Source organism: Lotus japonicus, chromosome 2, assembly GCF_012489685.1.
Source record: "Lotus japonicus ecotype B-129 chromosome 2, LjGifu_v1.2".
Taxonomy (NCBI): Eukaryota; Viridiplantae; Streptophyta; class Magnoliopsida; order Fabales; family Fabaceae; genus Lotus; species Lotus japonicus.
In genome coordinates this window covers 87624116-87647113 of record NC_080042.1, presented here as the reverse complement: position 1 = coordinate 87647113, position 22998 = coordinate 87624116, and the positions used below count along the sequence as shown (strand labels likewise).

The window sequence follows — 22998 nt, the reverse complement described above, 5'->3', positions numbered from 1 at the left end:
AGTTTATAGACCATAACGGCCCAGATTCTGAGATCATATTTTATATTTATTTGTTAAATTTAAAATTTCAACGGTGCAATCTTCATCCAAGTTCACTGGACTTTCTTGTTACAATGACAAATGACCACAGTCCACATATGGTTGTTTGTCTGTGAATGTTGACAGTTGCTTTTACATAGTGCTGTCAAATTTCAGCTGAAGTTGAGAATTCAGTTTGTTTGATGGAAAAGACCAGCTCCAATGTTATCAATATTTTAACACCAAACTTCAGGAAATATGGTGATATCACTGATATGACTGAGATTACCTAATAAAAGCTAAGAAATAATTCCACACTAAAACGGATCAAACAGTTAGCAAAAGGATTTTTTTTTCACATGTTTTCAACCTATTCTATTGTATGCAACAGCACACTTGCGACGCAACCAAGTTAAACGTTTATCCCTTTTGAGAGACAAAAATATCTCCCTTGCATTAGGTTTGTTGAACAGATCTAGAGCAGCAAAATACAGCTGTTGATCAACACCTTGCATCAAATCTAAGTCCTTAATACAGTCAGCCATGCTATATCTAGCGTTAAGTTGCTCGATCGCAGCTACCCTCATCTTTGAAGCTGATGCCATCTCCAATATGGCCTCTGCAATGGCATCATCAACTCCTCTACGCCCTCTTTTGCGAGTAGAAGTTGCGGTAGGTTGAACTGTTTGAGGGTCATTAGCATTTTCCTCGTCCTCGTATTCAGATGAAGACTCCTCTTGGTCTTGGGGCGTGCTCAAGAACTCTGGAAAAGGAGTTCTAGGAGTATGCTCACCCTCAGTTGCATCTAAGAACTCATACTTTCCATTGGTTGCTGGCTCAGAAAATATTATGCATAGCTCCTTAAAGATTGAACAGCCACCACTTTTAACAGTCTCAGCATCAGGATGTTTCTGTAATTTGCAAGGATAAAAATCAAGTATTTTTATGCAGAACAGAAAACAGAGGATTATGATAGAATCTAATAGAGTTTCACTCCAGAGACACAGAACATGCAGCAGCATTCTCAAAAGTTACATTGTTACCATCACTTCTTCCACATTTTATCACTAAACATGCAAAAAATATAAAGCAGCCTTCTGGTGAATTTCAAATTAATCTCTGATTAACTAACCAGGCAGCTACGCTGCATCTCCTCCAGCTTGGTGGGAAAAGGTTCAAAAACAGAACTTTCATATAAAGTATCCATAAACTTTTCGCACATTTTCAGGGAAAACCAAACTCACCATATGTTCAAATGTTTCCTCCTTAGGAAGGACCGTCTATTTGATATTAAATTAATTACAACAAAACATAAGATGAAGGAACATACCTTGATGTATTCAGCCCAAATTTCATCATTCGCCGTTACATGTCCCGTGGCTTCATCCCAGCTGAAGTCACTACCATCAAGAATGGGCTTTACAGTGGCGTATTGCCTCCTTAAGACAGAGTATCGGTTTTTGAGTTGTTCCTTGTCCCATTTCAGACCCGTTTTTTGGTGAAATCCATCACAAATATATTCCCATGCTTTCTTATTAAATGAATTGTTATTTTTATTCCCCTTATGTACTTGATCCACCATCAGCCCTGCAAGTATCTTAGTGAGTGATGTTGTCCATTTAGCCCTTGACTGTTCCTGCTGCTGAGTTTCTAGTCTTCTTGACCTTGTCATCTGGCCTGCCATCTATAGTTTAAGCCCAAGAGTTACCTAACGAGGGGTATTAATGTACATGGTCACACACAAGACACACATAAAAAACACATAAAGATAATAATGGGTATAGAAAGAGTGAACTGTAGCTTTGGCCACAGAATTCTAGTTCACCATTGCAAGAAATAACTAAAAGGGTGCCAGGAAAGAACAGATAACAGCAGAAGTGTATGACACTAGAGTCTAAGGCTAATAACATCGCATGTAAACTAATAACAGGGATATCAATATGCTATATGATACAAAAGAAAGCTCACGAATTATAAGCATGATGGCGTGGTTCAATACGTATTGATATTTGAGAGGATACAGAGTGATGTTGCGAGATATAAGGAAGACTAAACCAATTACAACAATTCATATACTTTTTGTTTTGCGGCTTAATAACAAGCATTGCTGAAATAATAAACCCCCTACCCTCCAAAAGAAAATTCAAACATTATGCAGCCCCCACAAAGAACATCGTCTATATACCATAAGTAGTCATATTGCAGAACTCAACCACAAAGAACACGAAAAATCCAGCAACAACAGAACGCAGCACACCCAAAAAGAAAAGGAAGAAGCCAGGGTGACTCGAAACCTGAAGGCTAGATACTATTTGCCACCGGATACGAGATGAGAGGATAGAAACAGCAAATCGATTCGACAACAGAACACTAAACACACGAGATTTATTGACACCAAAAAAGCAAACCCATATGAATCAAAAAGCCAAAATTTCTACAAACTCAACTTCTACATCTATACTTCAGTAGAAAAAAAACACAAGAAATGTCACGAATGTACTATGGAGGCAAAATGAGCTTAATGTTGGCCTAGTCATGATAACCCATGTTATTGTTAATGCAGCTGAAACTCTTCATGCATAAAAGTGCACTCAATACAAAACCAACCCCATTCACCATATTGCACCAGTTGAATGTTGTGCAGTGTACCAGGCACAGGTTCATGGTACCAGGAGAACACACCAAAACCTCCAAATTCAACCACCAACCCAGCCAAGTGCCAGCAAGCACAGAAACAGCAGGAAAGAGCAAAAATATAAACTTTTCATCATTCAGAATCATGGGTAGCAGGAGCATTTCAAATCAGGGATTCAACGTTTATGGAATCACGACTTCTAAAAAATTAATTCATTACAATTACAAATTTTTGTGACCTTTCTGAAAACCCTAAGCGTATAGCGAACAAGTGAATTTACCTGAGGGAAGCCGCGATCTCTCCGATTACGATTGATCCTTTGATGATATTACAGCAACGGAGGAAGAAGAAGAAGAAGAATCCTTGAAAATGAACCTCCTTTGCCAAGGAGGAAATTTTCAAACACCTTCTCTGGCAGAGTGAACTAAACTCTACTCATTTTATTTTAGTTTTTTTTTTAATGAAGGTTTTATTTTAGTTTTTAAATTAACCTCAATTGTTCAACCAAAAAAAAAATTAACCTCAATTGATTTTTTTTTTTCTACCGTAACCTCAATTGAAATTAAAGTGAAGCAATGATTTTTTTTTAAATGAAAGTGAACCAATTAAATTTAATATTAATTGATTATAGTATGATAAAGCACGGATTTAAGAAAAGATAGGACGAAAGTCTACCCTTAATATTTTATATTTACTTTATTTTTAAAAAGTAATATTTTATATAACCCTATACTTAATTCGACACTTCAATCTCCTAATCATCATAAATTTTGTTGTTCGAGTAAAACAAATCAAAACTTGATGCAAACCTAGCTATTGATCAAATTTATTCTTTAATTAAAATTTTAAGAATTGAATGATAAAAAATAAGAAGTAGAAATAGTTTTTTTTTTTAATTTCAGAAATGGATTATAAGCATTACTAGGAATTAGTTTTTGTAATATATAAGGGATTTTTTTCCGTTGTGGGCCATTTTAGCCTTGTGGTGGCACTAGCTCACGTGAGTCAAGGCTGAACTGCTTTGAGCCTTTGACACATTTACATGGCATTTAATATCAAAATAAAAGTTTGAATATATAAATATGGCCCATATAATAATAAAATGGAAAATATTTTCCACAGTACAAATATTCTTATAAGAACTAAAAAAATAAAAAATAAAGTACGTAGACTATTTCACAATATCGACACATTTAGATGCCTCAGGTGCAAAGTTACTTTTTTTTTATTCTTTTCATTTTATGGGGTAAAAAACCGTCACTAAAATGAATGTCTAAATGTGATTGATACTGTGTAGTAGTTTATTTATCCACGACACACTCATCCTTATAACTAATTCACAGCCTGTGGTGATGGTGCCCGGCCTTTAGATACATATGTAACATCAATTGCCTCCACTTGTACATAACTTGGACCTAATGAAAATTATTAGGTAGGAACGTAGGTGAACAAAAGAAGATAAACGTACACTTGGAACTAATCGTAAGGATTAAGAAAGTAGCAAATTGATGAGAGTGAAATTGCTCTCAGAAGAAGTCCTTGATTTTGTTGTCAAATGCTATAGAGCAAAGCACATTGTAGGCCTCTTCCGTAGGATGGTAACTATCCCAGAATAAATAGCTTGAGGAGTTTGAACATGTCTTTTTGTGATGGTTGCACAATATGCCTACTTCAATATTTCCTGTGCCACAGCATCCTTTGTCTATTACTTCAAAACCTATATAAAACACCAAACAACATGAACTATGATTAATCATACAGATAAAAATGTGCTAATTGTACATGAACATGACAAACCTACTGTATTGCAATCTTTAGTGTATCTTATTACCATATTTAGCACGGTTTTGAATAACATAGAGTAATGGATTGTAAATATCAAGGTAGACAAGCCTAGACTCTGGAAACTTCTTTTGAAGGGCATCAATTTGAGACAAGAGCTTGGTGTTGAAGAGGATTGCTGCTTGGTTTTCAGAACCTGAACATGCTCTGTGTATGCCTCCACCAATTGTTCTATGATAGGGCACACACCCTATAGCTGGCATACCAATTACTCCTATCCTTCTAGCTCCTAATCCATAAAGCTCCTGCATTAATCATCAATTCATTTTACTTGAGAGAGTTTTCACGCGAGAGAAACTTGATTCGAGAAATCTGCTAGTTTGTTTTAAATAAACACAATCATGGTTTTAAGCCGAGACATCAAGATTTTGAAGGTTTTTAAAACCGTAACACGATCGTGATTTTGGCCGCAACAACCAAGATTATTTACAAATTTCCACAATATGAGCAGGGCGACCATGATGCGATCGTGAACATTAGTTTGACTGCAATTTAAAACCTTGGAACGCATACCTGCAAGAAATTTGAGGCTTGTGAAGCCATTAAGTCTGTGTATGATGGAATGTCATAATGTGCTCGCCTAATTGGTGTTTGCGTGTAAGTGTTGGCAATGTCATTACTTCCCATGCACATTATGTATATGCTCTTTGATATTATTGTTGCTGTTCTGTTCTCTCCAACTGCTTCCTTTATCTTCTGTTTGTACTCCCTGAACATCTCCAATTGATCTGATAATGATATCACAGACTAATGACATGACAAAGAGGACATTGAATTATAGTTAGTTTAAGAATTATGCTAATAAAAGTCATTTGTGGAAAAGATATTTGCAAGAAAGGTTTTCAGGGATAGTTATTTATACTGCTAATTCTGAAGTTAGAGGATCATATCCAGCACCACCAGAGGCAAAGTTTACACCTGTGAGGAGATCTTGGAGTCGCAGATTTGGATCAAGGTAAGGTGGCAAAAGCTTCTTGACTCCAAATTTTGTAGCTGAAAAAGTGAAAAAGAAATTTCATTAGAAATTGATTCTCCCTTTGTAAATATATAACATGTTTGGTTTCACGATTTGGACAAAATCTAAGACACGTTTACTCAGAAGCCATGACATATAGCTTCGAATTAGAATTGATACCATAGCATTTTGCACATGCCAATACATATGGTAGCATGTATAGCGCAAGAGCAAGTATAGTTCATTGTACCAATAATGTCTGATGGGACTAAACCATTGCTGAACCTTCCAGTAGGTTGATTTCCTCCACCAAACTCTTCACCATAAGGTTGGAAATTGCACTTGACTATGGTGGTGATATAGTTGTTGTTACCCGAATCAACTATGGAGTCCCCAAACACAATGACTGCTGGGACAGTTTCATTATTTGGTAGGCTCACAACACAACCATATTTTGGAGAGATGATAGCTATGGAAAGACACCAAAGAATGATAGCAGCAGGCAATTGAAAAAGAAGCTCTTGAGAGGGAAACTTCATGTTTATGTGCTGCTTTTTGTGTTTTTGGTTAGGATTAGTTTTCTTGGGTTTTTTCTTTACTTACAAAGGAATCATGAGAGAATCACTTTTTATAATTGAAAAAAATGATAGATGTTGTTGTCGGCTGAATTGCAATAAAGACACAATATGGCCAAGGTCATTCCAGAGAACTTACACTAGAGTAAATGTCGCATTGGTTGATCATGACGAGTAAAGAGACTTTAGTTCGTCCAACAGGCAGCCAAGCTGAGCTGGCATAATTGGTGACTTAAAGGCTATCTAAATGTAGTAATTATCTCGGAAGTTGTTCACTCTTCCCTTAAGGTTAAAGACTTAATTACAATACAGATCAAACTCTATAAATACATGTTTAATCGTTGCATAAGCATTACTCAATCTATTTAATCATACTCTTCTATAACTTTGAGTTCTCTTTATCTGATCATAGATTCAATTAAGCATTAGAGTGTTTTTTGCAAGTAACTCTCAACCTTACATCACCGCATGTAGGTACACTTTGTTCAATTTATGGAAGAACAATAGAAATTGTACTTAGTCTAACCTAATGGATCGATTGACCATCCTAATTAATAAATGATGTGTTTGGATTTCAGTTGAGATCAACATGAAAGCACTTTCAACCCAACGGAATCTAGGAATTACTTTCACATACATTAGAATTCGTGTTTTTCAATTGAAACTCTTTTATAACGCGTGTGAATTGAAAACCAAACACACACAAAACCAACGTTATTTCCTATGTGTTTTTCTCACTCATCCACAAAGCATGCCATGATCCATTGGCAGTTGCGCATTGGACTTGAACGTAGGTGTTTTTATTCTATTGCCCATTCTTCTGAGCATGGCCATTCATAATTAACCGATGATATGTCTCAATATCAACCATTATGTGGGTGTAACAGTACACAAAAATGTAGACTTGTAAAGCATCATTGAAAGTCAATGTCACCAATAAAGGCAGTAAGTTATTTTTTTCTCCTCGTATTTATTATTACTGCTGTGCATTTAAGACCCTGCACCGGGTTTTGTAGCTTGATCACCGAGCTGATGAAGAAGCATGGGAAATGGTGCTATGTAGGGATACCAATGAGTAGAATATGATCATTGTAGTATCCGTCCTCACATCCGAGTTTTTAAAAAAGACTTGTATCCATTCATCCAAAACTTAAAATAAATTTATCACACACTATGTGAAGACTGCAAAATAAACAATTTAAAACATAACAACATTTAACTTATAAAAAATGTGAAATCTAATACTAAAAAAATATTCTCGAGCACTCAATTCATCCAAAAGAAAAATAGTCATGGTAAGTAATTCAATATTTGTAGGTGTATTATTGTATTTTACTTATATATACGGCACAATAACCTGCATTGTAGGAATCAAAGAGAATGTTCCCGATCTTTGTCCCTAAATGCTTATCGGAGATTTTTGTCTCCGCTCTCATCCTCATGGATTCCCCAAAATTGTGGTCTCATATGGGGTAATTCCCAAGAGATTCTCATTATTAAATAATCAATTATCACAAAAGCTTAAGTAAATCTGTAAATGTCACATGGATGATTTTATATTTATATTCTAACACATTTCCTCACATAAGAGTCATTTGGGCTTGAAGTCCGATCAATGCACATACTTACCTATCATACGTTTTAATTCAATTTTTTATTAGAAGAATTAGAAGAGGTAAAAGATCAAACTCTCATAGAGACATAATACCATGTGAAAATAATCAATTATCTCAAAATCTTAAATTTTCATCATTACATTTTGTTTAGTCCTATTCTCAAGCTGGCTATGTTATTGTGACTTTCGTACTTACGTACTCTCACTCTACTCCAACCACACCCCTCCACCACTCTCTTCTCCTCTTCCATTCTGTAGCTCAATAATTGTAAGCACATCACCATATATTTTTCAATGAAAAGCTTTTATTGATGCACAATAAATTAATTTTAAGCTTAAATCTAATTATCCTTTCACGAATTTTCTTTGTGCTTGTGTCATTAGCAAATGAAATCCATCTGAAAGGCAAATCCGTTTGAAAACATTTTCAGTCTTTCAAGTTTCATCCATTTGAACTTGTAAACATTCTTCTTCGGTCACAGCAGAATCACATTCTTCTCCAATTGCAATTGTGAACTCTTCACTGAATGCTCAGGTATCATCCATTAATCCCAATCACAAGTGCTGAACCCTTGCTTTGCACACGGGTCATTGTTTTTTTGGAATATGCTATTCTACACACACACACACACACACACACACACACAATGTTCATAATGCCACCACCAAACTCACCCATGGCATTGAAGGTACAAAAAGAAAAGTTTGAATGTATAAATATGGCCCATAAAAAATAAAATGTCAAATTTTCCATCACAAGAAGTACAAATATTATTATTAGAACTACATTTAAGACAAACCCATCCTTATAATTCAGAGACTGTGGTGATGGTGGCCTTAAGATCTATATAGCATTATCATGCCACAACTTCTAAATTACTTAGAGTCTGTGACCTATTGGAAATTATTAGGTAGGTGAACAAGAAGATGAACACTTGGAACTAATTGCAAGGATTTAGAAGTAGAAAATTCATGAGACTGAAATTGCTATCAGAAGAAGTCCTTGACTTTGTTGTCAAGTACTATAGAACAAATCGCATGATAGGCCTCTTCCGTAGGATGGTAACTATCCCAGAATATGTAGCTTGAGGAGTCAGAACATGTCTTTAGGCTGTAACGGTTGCACATTTTGCTTACTTCTATATCTCCTGTGCCACAGCATCCTTTGTCTGTTACTTCAAATCCTATAAAACACCAAATACCATGACCAAATATTGTGAATATCATGGAATCATTGGCATCAAATATTTGGTATATGCTAAATGTACAGAAAGATATATAACGTGCGCGTGTGTTTGCTGCAATCAGTGTATCTTATTACCATATTTAGCACCATTTTGAATAAGATAGAGTAATGGATTGTAAATATCGAGGTAGATAAGCGTAGTCTCTGGAAACTTGTTTTGAAGGGCATCCATTTGAGATTTGAGCTTGGTGTTGAAGAGGATTGCTGCTTGGTTTTCAGAATCTGAACATGTTCTATGAATGCCTCCATGCATTGTTCTCTGTGAGGGCACACACCCTATTGCTGGCACACCAAATACTCCTATCCTTCTAGCTCCTAATCTATAAAGCTCCTGCATTCATTAATTCATCTTTACTTGTGTTTAATACAAAGATTTTGATTGCTGGTGCTAAAAGTAAGATCACACTTACCTGTAAGAAGTTTGAGGCTTGTGAAGCCATTAAGTCCGTGTAAGATGGAATATCAAAGCGTACTCGCGTAATTGGTGATTGAGTGTAAGTGTTGGCAATGTCATCACTTCCCATGCACACTATGTATATGCTCTGAGATATTATTGCTGTTGTTCTGTTCTCTCCAACTGCTTCCTTTATCTTCTGTTTGTACTCCCTGAACATGTCCAATTGATCTGATAGTGATATCACAGACTAATGACAAGTGCAAAGAGTAATTCAATTTAGTTAGTTTTTAGATATGCTAGTAAAAATTATATGTGGAAAACATATACAAGTAAGGTTTCAGGGATAGTATTCAAACTGTTAATTCAGAAGTTAGAGGATCATATCCAGCACCACCGGAGGCAAAGCTTACACCTGTGAGGAGATCTTGAAGTTGCAAATTTGGATCAAGATAAGGCGGCAAAAGCTTTTTGATTCCAAATTTTGCAGCTGAAAAAGAGAAAAAGAAGTTTCTTAAGAAATTGATTATTGCTCCTTTGTATATGGTAGCATGTATAGTGCAAGAGGAAGTATTTTTCTACCTATGATGTCTGAGGGGACTAAACCATTGCTGAACCTTCCAGTTGGTTGATTTCCTCCACCAAAGTCTCTACCATAAGGTAAGAAATTGCACTTAACTTGGGTGGTGATGTAGTTGTTGTTGCCTGTATCAACTATAGAGTCCCCAAACACAATGACTGCTGGTACATTTTCAAAATGTGGTAGGCTGATAGCATAACCATATCGTTGAGAGCTGATAGCTATGGCGAGATACCAAAGAATGACAACAGGCAACTGAGAAAAAAGCACTTGAGAGGAAAACTTCATGTTTATGTGACTAACACTGCTTTTTGTTTTTTTATGAAGAACTTGATGCCCTTTCGTTATGGATACATTTTAAGCTTGGTGGTAAGCTAGCAAGTATAGCTGTTGTTGTAAATGTTGCTGCTACCTACTTGATGGCCATCCTTTCATTTAAAGGTGACGGCGCTTGAAGAATAACCCATTGTGAAGCATTTTTTATGAACAAAAACTAATATTTTCTCATTTTCATATTTTCTAATGGGTATCCAAATAAGTTTGAAAAAAGTCTTTATTGTGAAAATTTAGCCATCAATTACTTACAATTTGCTCTCAATATGTTCATCAACTTACTTATTCAAAGATAAAAAAGTTGATCAACTTTCAAAATCCTTTGATATATGATTCCATTTTGAAGTTAGAAAGTTGTGAGTTTTATTAGGGGATTAAAAACACATGCACCATCTAAAGTATGGGATAAAACTTATAATTATGAGTGTGTTTGTGTTAACCTTAGTACTTTTCATTAACATTAATTCATTACAGAATGTTTATCCAATGTACTTAAACATGCTTTTTTTAGATAAGCAATGATACTTAAACATGTGATTTTTTGTAGTGTTTTATTATTGCTATTTTGTAATGTTCATATGTGGTCTGTCCCACCTTATTTGATCAATGTGGCATTTGACTACTCTAATAACTTTGATCTTTTTGGGGACAACTAATAACTTTGATCTAATGATGCTTTAAAAAAAAGATACACACGTGAAAATGATGATGTATTGTTCTATTAGTTAATAGAAATCATTTTAATGGTAGGGACTAAATAAAAGTATATCATGAGAATATATAAGAATGAAGATACATAATAAGCATTTGGTTCAAGTATTACATGTTTTATTTCTTTTAAGTAAAGCAATCATATTCGAGTTTTGTCCATAAAAAAACTTAGGTAAATTCTGTGGTACCCATAATTTTTTTTGGTATGGTACCCCATTAAGTAATTCTATAGATTATTATCATGTTATTCAAAGTAAATACTACATTTTTATATTTTACTTTACTTGTCAATTAACTTTATCTCATGAAATTCATTTTTTTGATGAAAAATGTACGAGTGGTGGAAACGAATGATGGTGATGAAGATGTGCGTAAAATGATCATGATTGATGGATGCACAGAGCTCAGAAAACACAACTTTCAAATCTCACGTCCCTAAGAATGGAACGCTGCATTACTACGATAAAACACAATCAAAATTTTAACCGGTACATGAGTCTTTATTGTTGAACCGACTCATTTTGGGTACCACACCTTAGTCTGGCTTAAAGTACCACAGCAAACACCAAAAACTTATGCAGAAAAAATTAACTCTACCATAATATAAATGTTATCAGCTTAAATACGATTAACTCATGCGGATGTTTTCGACTCGAACCGGAACTAACTAAAACCAAACAAAATATAGATTACTTTAAAAAATCAGTTGCCTCACTCACCTAACCCCGAGTCATCGTCTTGTGTTCAACAAACCACAGCATGTTCTGGTTACCTTCTTCTTCAGTCACCAACCACCAAACCACACCATCACACCCATTCCTCTCGTTTCATTCCTGAGTCTCCCTCCAATGGCTTCTTCTGCACCCACCACCCATTTCTCTCTTCCTCTCGGCTCCAAACAAGCAGCAACCACCTCTTCATCAACCGCAACCCCCAAATCCACCCACCTCTCTTTTGCACCTCCCCATGCTTTATCCTCCCACCCCAGAACCCATTTTCGGTTGAACCCCAAGTGGGGTTCTGTTTCAACCGCGTGTCCTGCTGTGAGGAGGTCAATGATATGCGCTAGTTCTTCCCAAGTTATGGATCCCTCTGCACCAATAATCGAACCTGGTGTTCCAGCCATTGTCGATGTCGATTTGGGTAATCGGAGCTACCCCATTTACATCGGATCCGGGTTGCTTCAAAAACCCGAGTTGCTCCAGAGGTTACAATTCGTTGACCAATTATATTTGTTAAATTTAAATTCTTATCAGTTTATATAAATAAGCTAGTTTATGGTTCAAGTGGTACATGTTTGAATTCCCTTAAGCGAGTTGTCTTGTGGATGGAAAAACTCTCCGCTGGAAGAGTTAGCCCCATCAATCATGGTGTGGATGTTCCCGGCTCGAACTGGATTGTCTTCGAAGGAGAACACCTGTCTTACACCAAAAAATAAGCTAGTTGGAAGTGTTGGATTTCCACTTCCTCAATTTTCAATTAGTTGTGTAGTGTTAATTGTGCTACTCACTTTCCAAATATTCATGAGAATTCAGTTTTGTAATTAGGGAGGGATTTTACTTTATGTTTTTATTATTATGAATTCTGAAGTGCTTTGTGCTTACTAGTTAGTTGTTGTGTAATAGGCATGTCCATGGGAAGAGGGTCCTCGTTGTCACTAATGAAACGGTTGCGCCACTGTATCTGGACAAAGTTATTGATGCCTTGACTAAGGGAAACCCGAATGTTTCTGTTGAGAGTGTGATATTGCCGGATGGGGAGCAGTACAAGAACATGGTAGGTCTTTCGTGTTCGAATTGGCTGTTGTGTTTAATGGCAGTCTTGGTGATTGCATTAAAAGTGTTTTCATGTTCAACTTGTAGGATACTCTTATGAAAGTCTTTGACAAGGCCATTGAGTCACGGCTGGACCGGCGATGTACATTTGTTGCCCTCGGAGGTGGTGTGATAGGTGATATGTGTGGCTTTGCTGCTGCTGCCTTCCTACGCGGTGTTAATTTCATTCAGATTCCTACCACTGTTATGGCACAGGTCTTTCATGGTTATTTTTTAAGATTTCTTTCATTGTATATGTCAATTAGATCTGTTGCTGCTCAATCTAACATTAATGATTCTAACCTCTGGCCACTGCCTAAGTTATCCTTTTCCACTATTTATTGGTTTGTGTATTATGTTCCCAGGTTGATTCTTCAGTTGGTGGCAAAACTGGGATAAACCATCGCCTTGGAAAGAACCTGATTGGTGCTTTTTACCAACCTCAGTGTGTGCTTATAGATACGGACACATTAAGTACATTACCAGAGAGGGAACTGGCATCAGGGTTTGGAGAAGTTATAAAGTATGGACTCATTAGGGATGCTGAATTTTTTGAGTGGCAAGAGAAAAATATGCAGGCATTGATGGCAAGGTAAAAATTTGATTTTTTATAGTGCTGTGACAAGCTCTCATCCCTGCTTTTAGCCTGTTCTATTTTCATTATGAGGCTTGTAATAATTGGTGAAACAGCTCATGGATGGTAAAAGAATCTTCTGGGAAATGAACGTTAAAATATGTACTTTTGGATGGAAAAAGTATCTCAAACGTGGGCTTTATGAATTCTCATTACTCATTAGCATATGATATGATGCACATATATGATGTTTTCTTAAAAAATTAAAATGGGAAACAACAATACATGTTAAATTAGCGCGCACACACACACACATATATACATATGTAAAAAGATAAAATAAGATTTATGTACATGTGATTATTCAACCCCAACTCTTATTCCATACATTCTCCCTCTCTCAAGACCCTACATAATAATTTTGAGCTTTGCTTAGCAAGTGCTTTGAGTGTCATTGATATCCAAAAAAATGATAATAGAAGTGCAGCTGTATTGTCGGGTACGGGGCATCAGACACCTACTTTCTTGTTGGTCTATTCTTTCTTATCAGAATATTGTGCAGTTGCTTTCATAATGCTCGTCCACTTACTCCAGTTTTTACAAGTTAATGTAAACCCACTGCAGAGATCCTAATGCACTGGCATATGCTATAAAGCGATCTTGTGAAAACAAGGCCGAGGTTGTGTCCTTGGATGAGAAGGAAAGTGGACTGAGGGCAACATTGAACTTGGGTCATACATTTGGTCATGTGAGTGATTGTTTTTGACTGGTTATTGTATTATTATATGTTGCAAATCTGTAAAATCTGTGTCGTGAAAAGTGAAAACCTTCTTTAGATTTATTTACTCTCCTGATGTGTGGAATTGTTCTTATACTTGGTGATGGGTCAAAGGAAAACAAAAGAAACAGACACCCTTGGTTATAGATTAATGTCTTCTGTTCAAGTTACAATTTCAAATGCGATAAAAATAGAATGAGTAAATGGAAACATGGATTGTTTGAGAAAACATTTGTAGATAAGATGGTGTGCTAGCTTCTTTTTTATTTTTTAGCATGGAATTTTAGTTTCTACAGTGGATTGAACATGAATAATAACAATCAAGGCTTTTCCATACTACTTGAGGGGGCTACATGGAAATCTGATGCTGCAATGTCCTATGATTTATGCTGTCTAAAACATTAAATGTGTATTTTTTTGGCACTCTTTTTCCGCAATGATAGGTAATGTCAGATGTTTGATTATGAATCACTCATGCCACTTCGATGCTATTACTATATTTCTGAGAGTTAATCTAATGACTTCAGAAACTTTCAGCCTCCTAATTCTCAGAGTATTTGCATATTGCAGCTTTTAAAATATAATGGTTAAAAATCTTAGAATTTGTGTTTGTCTGCTGTGTGATCCATGACATCAAATTGTTCTGAAAAGTTTTGCTTGTGTTCTCTTAATTGGTATATTTCCCTCTCTGATTTATACTCTTCCCCATTTCACTTATTTTAGGCAATAGAAACAGGAGTTGGCTATGGGCAGTGGCTTCATGGAGAGGCTGTTGCAGCTGGCACGGTATCTATATTTTTCAGAATAGAAACACGAATTATGCCTACATCTGTTTTGATTTTGAGGGAAACTGTATGTCAAATGTACACAGGTAATGGCTGCTGACATGTCATATCGCCTAGGTTGGATTGATGATTCTATTGTGAGACGAGTCAGAGACATTTTAATACAGGCCAAGTTACCTATTGCGCCTCCGGAAACAATGACTGTTGACATTTTTAAAAATGTCATGGCGGTGAGTACTGATTCTGCAGTAATCTTTTGATGTTTTTGTTTTTAATTTATGACAAAAGTTTCATATTTAATTTGGTGTATCAGGTTGATAAGAAGGTAGCAGATGGGTTGCTAAGGCTTATCCTTCTAAAGGGTCCTCTAGGCAATTGTGTTTTCACAGGGGATTATGACAGAAAGGCCCTAGATGATACACTTAATGCATTCTGTAAATCCTGATCTTTGGCCACCATGTTTCTATTGCAGCTTTATGCAATTCTTTTTAATTTGTAGTGAGTTGAGTGCTTGTATGTTGTGATAATCTCACTTGTATTTTTCCTCTGTACTTTAAATTCCATCCATACCCCCATTTTATAGGCAAGACCGCAAGAGTACAAAGTTGTAGAAACTGAGGCATGATCAATAATAATGATTGGGGCAGATCATATTCTTCCTGTCTCTTTTGTTTCTCACCATATTACTGAATATCTGTATTTTTTTCTGGGGGAGGGAGCTATAGTTTGAGTTGGTTGAACCTTGACAAATTCATTTGTTAGAAAGGATGACTATTGTTTCCTGAACATGTGTTCTCATGCTTATTGCTTTCAATATACTTTTGTTTAAAAAAAATTAATCAATTTTACATAATTCTATGCTTGTAGTAAAAATATCGTTTTACACAACATTCCATCTTTCTACTCTCTAGTAACCATTGTCTTTCTCTTCACTTTCTCTCTTATTTCTCTAAAATATCAAACAATGGAAAAGTCAACTTTTCCCACTATCTTCTATCTTTTCATATTTTATCTCTTCTACTATCAAACATACCCTAAAGTAAATTAACAGGTTGGTGGTGAGAGGATTATGAGTTTCTTTTTTAAAATGAATAGTATTTTGACTGTCAATTTAAATTAGTACTTGTTTAATTTACATGTTCTTCGTTCATTTAAATATTACTAATGTTTAATAAAGTTATTTTAAAAATAAAATTCATTATTATGATTATTATTAAATTCTTTGAGTTGTTGTTTTGTTGTTACTTTAAGAGAACAAAAAAGATAGATTTGGTGGGAGAAAACACGAGATTGGAGTAAAGATAATCTCAATGTATAAAAAGAGCAACATCTGTTGTTGCCGAAACAATATCTGTTGAAAACAAATGTTGAACACATCTACCTTGATACAAGTTGGGTTGAGCTTAGATGATTAGTTCTATTGGTGAAAGAAAAGAGATATTATGCACACAAGAAACAAAATGAAAAGATAGACAAAAAAAATTGAAATAGTGTAAAAATTAGACAACGGACATGTCTTATAGGAGTCCATCAAAATCTTTATCTAATGGGTAAAAGAATATGTAACATTAAAAGTAACATTGTCACATATTGGGGGGAATTTTTACACTTTAATTTATATGTGATTGAAAAAAATGAAGATTTTAATGGGGCTTTGCCCCATAACCACCAACATGGGTCCGCCCTTGGTGGCAAGCAAGTTAACCTTATACGGTGAGATTACAAGTTTAAACATCGAGAAAGACATTTGTTAGGAAGAATAATTGCGATTTTTTGAACATATGAGAAATTCATCACCACCAAAAAATAATATTTTTAATAAGTTTCTAATCTTTTTATACTTATAGTAAAATTATCATTTTAAACAATAGCAAAATTCTTCTTTCCACTCCCTATTTAATCAAACAAGGTGAGAAGATTACTTAATAGTAACCGCTATCTTTCTCTTCACTGTTTCTTTTATTTCCCTAATATATCAAATAACCTAAAATTTTCCCCAGTATCTTGTATCTTCTCATATCTTATCTCTTAAAACAATCAAACGTACCCTAAAATAAATTGACGCTCTGAGTTGGCTGACGCTGGATGGAAAAGTACTTTCTTTTTAAAAATGAATAATATATTGACTACCAATTTAAATTACTTATTTATTTTACATGGTCCTTGTTTGATTAAATTAAATATTAATATTTCAATACAATTTATTACAAAATATTACTTTTTACTAATTCCCCCACTATCTTGTATCTTCTCACATCTTATCTCTTAAAACAATCAAACACCCTAAATAAATTAAATTAATGCGCGGACGTTGGGTGAATAAGTACTTTCTTTTTTAAAATAAATAATATATTGACTGCCAGTTTAAATTACTTATTTATTTTACATGGTCTTCGCTTAATTAAATTAAATATTAATATTTCAATACAATTTATTATAAAATATTTCTTTTTACTAATTCCCCACTATCTTGTATCTTCTCACATATTATCTCTTAAAACAATCAAACACCCTAAATAAATTAAATTAATGCGCTGACGTTGGCTGACGTTGGGTGAATAAGTACTTTCTTTTTTAAAATGAATAATATATTGACTGCCGGTTTAAATTACTTATTTATTTTACATGGTCTTCGCTTAATTAAATTAAATATTAATATTTCAATACAATTTATTATAAAATATTATTTTTTATTAATTTTAAATTATTTTATTTTTTATTTTATCATTAATTCAAGAAAAGTTAAAAAGTTAGTTTTGACCATAGAAAACGGGTAAACTTCCTCTTAATGTATAAAAGGAGCAACAAGATCATCGTTGAAACACTATCTCTATTGTACTCATAGAGAGAAAAATGCCAAGCGCTTCTCAATCCCTAGGTCCGAGATCAAGAAATCAACAAGGTAGCGCGTCAAATCCTTATGGGTTTACATGTGATTCTGCCTTTTTTCTTATAATTTTCCTCTGTTTACTACACTAACTTCTCTCACTTATATATGATCTTGGTTTTACAATGATCGCATAATTAACCTTTGTCATCTATTTCTAGTGAAGGCATTAGACAACCCTTCACCATCTTTTACCAGCACTGATGTTGGAACATTTGCAGTAAAATAATGAGGGGTTGATATGATGAATATCAATCATTTGTTGAATTGAGTTTTTTTTTTCAACCAAAATTCATAATGTTAAAAACTTAAATTAGTTGGAATGGTAAGATTTATTCAAAATTAGAGTAGAGTTTAAAAACTAGAATTTTTTTTGTTTGAAACCAAAACTATAAATTAATATTGCAAAGAATATTTTGGTGACATTAACGAGGCACGTTTCTTTTAATTGTCTAAAAAAAAGAATCATGACAATTTTTATCATCTCATGAGATTATTTTTATTTCTTTAATTATTTACACACAAAAATCAATAATTAGATGATAAAATTCGATTTTTTTTCTTCACATTTGAGATGATCCATCTTGTCCTGCAGCAGTTATAGCAAAACACTAGATTGGTTTTGTGGCAAATCTATTAACATAAATAATTTTATAAAATCAATTTCATAATAAAAACAATGCAACCAAAACACACACTAAAAATTATTTCCCTTATGACATATGACATATATAGGAATACAACGAAAAGATCATTTAACATTTGAAGAAGTATACTAAATGCATAAGTAATTGTCATATTTTTTTGAAAAATTTCAGATTTTACTTTTGCAGGAATGAGTGTGACAACTATTCAAGAAGGGAGGATTGTAGTGGACTTCTGGAAGCGTGATCAGGTGTTTTTACAGATAATTGTCATAAGAATATTTTTCTATTACTTATTTCATTTTTTTAACGCATTTCATATTTTTATTTATACTTTTGTTTATCACAGATCTCAATAAATTGTTTTCTTCCCTTCTATTAAACTCACATCTACATATTATGTGAGTTTAATTGAATGAAAATAAGTGTGAAATATATCAACTAACTCTTTGATGTAGACACGACGATATATTTATTAACACTACTTATTTATCCAATAGTATATTTTAGAATTGAAAAATTCAACCTTTAGTTTGAATTTAAGCTCTTTATGAAATAGCTTAACCAATTTATATGATTTTCATGATAAATTTTTTTTATTCATCGGAAAACTATGATAAATTATTAAGTCAACATATTATTTTATTTAATATATTGTATGTATTTTAATGTAAAAAAATATAATGAATGATAAATTGTATGCATATAATATATTAAAATTTGATTAAAAACTGTTATTTTGCTCTTGTATATAATTATAGTCTTTATGTTCATCTATATTCGTATTTTTCTTTTGGAAAAATAAATTATAGTCTTTAGTATGACATGAGCATTTGTAATTTATTGAACAGATACACCTTTCTACAAATCATTTCATAAACATCAAAATATAATATATTATTTTATCATCATTTTTTCAGGATATTTTAGAAAAATTAATACCATTGGCTGAAGAGGAAGGTATTTTGTGCATCATGGTAGTGAGCGGCTTCGTATCGCATGCTGAATTTCTTAATCGACAAGGAGCTCCAGTACCTGTTCATGTTCGTCTCTCTTGTTCTTCTCTTCGTTTATTTTTTGGTTTAGCCTTTTTTTATTTATTTATTTTTTTGTCAAAATCAAGTTCTTGTCATTTTTTTAAAAATAGGTCTTCGTTAATTTATCTAACTTTAAATATTTGTTTGAAAGAAAATTATGTCAATTTAGTTAACATATAACACAATTAAATATATTAATATCTTCTATCTATGATTTGAAATGATTTTTTTCCTACTCAAAGTTTTATAGAAGTATATTTCAAAAAAAAAGTTTTATAGAAGTATATTAATTGTGTTTTTGTTATAGTTTCTTTTTTACATTTTTGTACATGTTAGAACTTTTGAAATATATATAGGTAACAATTTAATTCAATAAAATCCTAGATGGTACTTTAGCTAGTTTTTATAAAAAAAAAAGGATATATAATAATCAGATCTGGAATATTAGTGTCGATCACGTATTAGTTTATTCGAGCCACTTCAAGATGTTCAATCTTGCAGAAAATAAAAACCCTTTGTTTTTCTTTAATTTGTGAGAATAAAATGTTTATTTTAAATATTATTACTCGAACATAATATTTATTTAATTGAAATTTCTTTGGACCAAATGATCACACTATATTTTAAGTAACTACTAAGTATGTGTTTGAATTTCCATTACATTTATATCAATGAACACCTTTAAAAGTAATTAAGATATAAATTTTTGTTAAGAGTGCTTTTAACTAATGCTAATTATAAAAATTCAATCATATATAATTATATATACTAATAAATTAGGTCTATGTGCAGAGAGATTTCCAAATTAAGTCACTCGAAGGCAATATTGTATACCCAAAGAAAAATGGCAAGAACCTAGTCAGCTGGGCAGATGTTATATTGGATGGAGAAGGTGGTCCTCTAGGAGGACCAGTGAAAAGCTTAATTACTAAATCACATGTTCAGGTTTTATTTTCAATATTTCTCATCTTATTTCTCGTCTTTAATATGTTGTATAGCGTGTATAGAACATGTCTTTTATGGTTTATAAATCAATAAAATTCATGTATATATAATTTTATAAACCTAATGGGTAAGGACAAGATAGGGAAGTGTGGGTGCTATCCTCCTTCAATTTATGATTTTGGATAATTAGATTGCACAACTGAGCTAGTTCAGTAATGTTCATTGTATGTTGTTCTACATATAAATATATATAACATCACTAGCTAGCTTCAACACAAACAATAAAATTAATTAATAATAAAATGTAATATAACTTTTGTATATGGTTACCGTTATACTAAAGATATATGTAATATGTTAGATATCATTTCTGTCAGGTATCATACTAAACCAATGATAATGTGTTAGAATAAAAATAAAATGAAAGATAATAATAATAATAATAATAATAATAATAATAATAATAATAATAATAATAATAATACTACGCAGCAGTAACTAGAATTAGGATTTACATTTTTAAGTGAAAAATCCAAAGAAATATTTATTTACTAGAATTAACTATGATTTAAAATTTAATTCACTTTTTTACCAGTTCATAATTGTGATTGGTATGTGTGTAAATACTTTAGGGTGAAGAGTTATGGCATGTTCATCAATCAAATACTAATTCTTTAAGAGAAATATATAGTAAATGAAAGAGAATGTTTTCTAATTAGCTTCTTTAAACTGGAATTTTTATTTAAAAATGAGATATTTTAGTTCTTGATGATACATTTAAGATAGCGCATTTGGATAATTCATGCAATATTGGTAATATTTATTTTTATATGCAACTTTTTCCTTTGATATTAAATTCTACTTTTAAGATTTTTTTTTTTACAAAATTTGCCTATAGTATATTTTACGGTTGTCCACAGAAAAACTTTGTCATCTACTTTTTTATAATTTATTAATTCTATTAAATGTAATGAATTCTTCCAACTTCTCATTTCCAACTCACATGTTATTATGATATAATTAAACAACGGTAGGAAACATATATAGAGTTGTATCTCATTTTTTATTTGTTAGCATTCCTATTTTGCAGTATATATAGAACTATATCTCATTTTTGTTTTTTTTTTGTTAGCATTTCTATTTTACAACATTAGATGATAAAAATTAATTCAGTTTTTTGAATTTACGAATTTATACTTCTATTACATAAAATCTTGCAGGTTATTCTCCGTACAGTTGATAAATCACTGGATAATGAGGAGTACAGTGCATTATTGGATTATATGGAGCTTCGGGATCGTTTATATAAAACAATGGATGTGCTTTATGAAAATACATTGAAATATCTCAATCAACGGTGATGTCTAATCGGTGCATGTAGAACACCTTAAATTTTGTGGATCTTAATATAATTTTTAATTTTGTGGTTTGTTTATTACTACCTTATACATTAAGGTTATATGGTATTTTGATTGCATTTAAGTTTATCAATATGGTATCAAGATATTTGAGGCTTTTATTTTAAATTATGCCATGACATAATTCCAAGTATATTCTAATTGTTGTTGAGTTTATTGGAACGATTTTGACCTTATTTCCTTAACGTCTGGTTAAAGAAATGAAAATTTCAACATATCCTAAGAGTTTGGTCGAATAAAGTATGATAGGATTTTATATGATATAGTGACATATATTAAGTTTGAGTCTTACTCATTAAGGTGAGGTGAGATAAATGTAACTATGTAAGTCTTTTGTACAGACTTTTTGAACTTGATAGTTGTCTCTATTTTGGTCCAAAACATCAAACCCTCACTTCAAATGTTTTGTTAAAAAAATAACATGGAAATTCATGTTTTAATCAAAATACATAATGGTAAAAAATAAAGTACAATAACTTTGCACTTCAACTCGTTGAGAAATTCTTTTCAATTTGTTTTACAGACCACAAAATTTTCACTTTTTGAACAAATACATCTCACAAGAGATATATAAGATTAATCAGAGGTATAGTGAAGTAACATATCCAAACATATACATCAGTGCACTGTATTCTTTTTTACAAGCTAATTGATGAAATAGGCTCAAATAATCAACTGCCTTAATGCAAGTTAGGCTGGACTTAGACACTTAGACTAAAAAGACACAAATAATGTCCAAGGAACTTGAGTTGAATTTGCAATTCTCGTAAAAAAAACTTCAAACAATTAGTTGTTTGCTAGATATATACCGTCCACTTAATAATTTTTTTACTTGTGTATGTTTAACATTTAACTTTTTTTATACATAAGATAATATATTCCCTTAAATTTCTTGTCATTCAAACCTTTATGGAAAACTTTGATCTTCGACTTTGGGCAACTGATTTTTTTTTGGGGGTACAATAAGAAAACCGGCAACTGATCATCTATTTGCATTTTAGCAATTGTGGTAATACCGTGGTGGTTTTTTGGTTAAAAAAATCAATTAAGAATATATTGTGGATTATATTTTATCGAACCATGGTGTATTTGAAATGTAGTGGAAAGATTTACAAGACAATTTCTCTCAAAGTCTCGATGAGATTAATCTCATAACTACTGGTTGTGGAAATATCTTGAAAACAAAAACAAAAAACCGAGGAAAAGCTTGCC

At 32.8% G+C, this 22998-nt stretch overlaps 4 protein-coding genes across 5 annotated transcripts; 1 reads left to right on the top strand and 3 right to left on the bottom strand.

The window, feature by feature from the left end:
• Window positions 1–353: 353 nt before the first annotated feature.
• Window positions 354–3091, bottom strand: LOC130740612 (L10-interacting MYB domain-containing protein-like). 2 transcript variants are annotated; one of them, XM_057593273.1, is made up of 3 exons: window positions 2934–3091; window positions 1349–1702; window positions 354–929 (listed from the first exon to the last, which is right to left on the bottom strand). In XM_057593273.1, the coding sequence occupies exons 2-3, from the start codon at window positions 1700–1702 to the stop codon at window positions 384–386; spliced, it is 900 nt and encodes a 299-aa protein (XP_057449256.1). In that variant the 5' UTR covers window positions 2934–3091; the 3' UTR covers window positions 354–383. The 2 variants fall into 2 exon arrangements, with proteins under 2 accessions (XP_057449256.1, XP_057449255.1); XM_057593272.1 differs by having other exon boundaries at window positions 1349–1726; window positions 2934–3090.
• Window positions 3092–3757: 666 nt separating this feature from the next.
• LOC130740610 (GDSL esterase/lipase EXL3-like) lies at window positions 3758–6028 on the bottom strand. Its single transcript, XM_057593270.1, has 5 exons — window positions 5701–6028; window positions 5358–5488; window positions 5009–5242; window positions 4485–4740; window positions 3758–4370 (listed from the first exon to the last, which is right to left on the bottom strand). Exons 1-5 carry the CDS (start codon window positions 5987–5989, stop codon window positions 4180–4182), a joined length of 1101 nt encoding a protein of 366 aa, XP_057449253.1. The 5' UTR covers window positions 5990–6028; the 3' UTR covers window positions 3758–4179.
• A 2566-nt stretch (window positions 6029–8594) lies between these two features.
• LOC130740611 (GDSL esterase/lipase EXL3-like) lies at window positions 8595–10148 on the bottom strand. Its single transcript, XM_057593271.1, has 5 exons — window positions 9863–10148; window positions 9640–9770; window positions 9297–9530; window positions 8962–9217; window positions 8595–8824 (listed from the first exon to the last, which is right to left on the bottom strand). Exons 1-5 carry the CDS (start codon window positions 10146–10148, stop codon window positions 8631–8633), a joined length of 1101 nt encoding a protein of 366 aa, XP_057449254.1. The 3' UTR covers window positions 8595–8630.
• A 1476-nt stretch (window positions 10149–11624) lies between these two features.
• On the top strand, window positions 11625–15536 carry LOC130740609 (3-dehydroquinate synthase, chloroplastic). The gene is made up of 8 exons (XM_057593269.1): window positions 11625–12111; window positions 12530–12680; window positions 12767–12934; window positions 13084–13310; window positions 13917–14040; window positions 14794–14856; window positions 14942–15085; window positions 15169–15536. Exons 1-8 carry the CDS (start codon window positions 11753–11755, stop codon window positions 15298–15300), a joined length of 1368 nt encoding a protein of 455 aa, XP_057449252.1. The 5' UTR covers window positions 11625–11752; the 3' UTR covers window positions 15301–15536.
• Window positions 15537–22998: the final 7462 nt, after the last annotated feature.

Bases quoted from the DNA above. Each gene is read 5' to 3' on its own strand.
- LOC130740611 (XM_057593271.1), bottom strand. From the start codon at position 10,148: ATGAAGTTTTCCTCTCAAGTGCTTTTTTCTCAGTTGCCTGTTGTCATT. The intron at 9,771-9,862 runs GTAGAAAAATAC...TCTCTTTTTCAG, and splicing joins AGTCCCCTCAGACATCATAG to CTGCAAAATTTGGAATCAAA. The intron at 9,531-9,639 runs GTTTGAATACTA...ACTTGTCATTAG, and splicing joins CTCTAACTTCTGAATTAACA to TCTGTGATATCACTATCAGA.
- LOC130740610 (XM_057593270.1), bottom strand. From the start codon at position 5,989: ATGAAGTTTCCCTCTCAAGAGCTTCTTTTTCAATTGCCTGCTGCTATC. The intron at 5,243-5,357 runs GTATAAATAACT...TCATGTCATTAG, and splicing joins CTCTAACTTCAGAATTAGCA to TCTGTGATATCATTATCAGA. The intron at 4,741-5,008 runs GTATGCGTTCCA...TGATTAATGCAG, and splicing joins AAGCCTCAAATTTCTTGCAG to GAGCTTTATGGATTAGGAGC.
- LOC130740609 (XM_057593269.1), top strand. From the start codon at position 11,753: ATGGCTTCTTCTGCACCCACCACCCATTTCTCTCTTCCTCTCGGCTCC. The intron at 12,112-12,529 runs GTTACAATTCGT...GTTGTGTAATAG, and splicing joins AAACCCGAGTTGCTCCAGAG to GCATGTCCATGGGAAGAGGG. The intron at 14,041-14,793 runs GTGAGTGATTGT...CACTTATTTTAG, and splicing joins TGGGTCATACATTTGGTCAT to GCAATAGAAACAGGAGTTGG.
- LOC130740612 (XM_057593273.1), bottom strand. From the start codon at position 1,702: ATGGCAGGCCAGATGACAAGGTCAAGAAGACTAGAAACTCAGCAGCAG. The intron at 930-1,348 runs GTATGTTCCTTC...TGCAAATTACAG, and splicing joins TTTGGGCTGAATACATCAAG to AAACATCCTGATGCTGAGAC.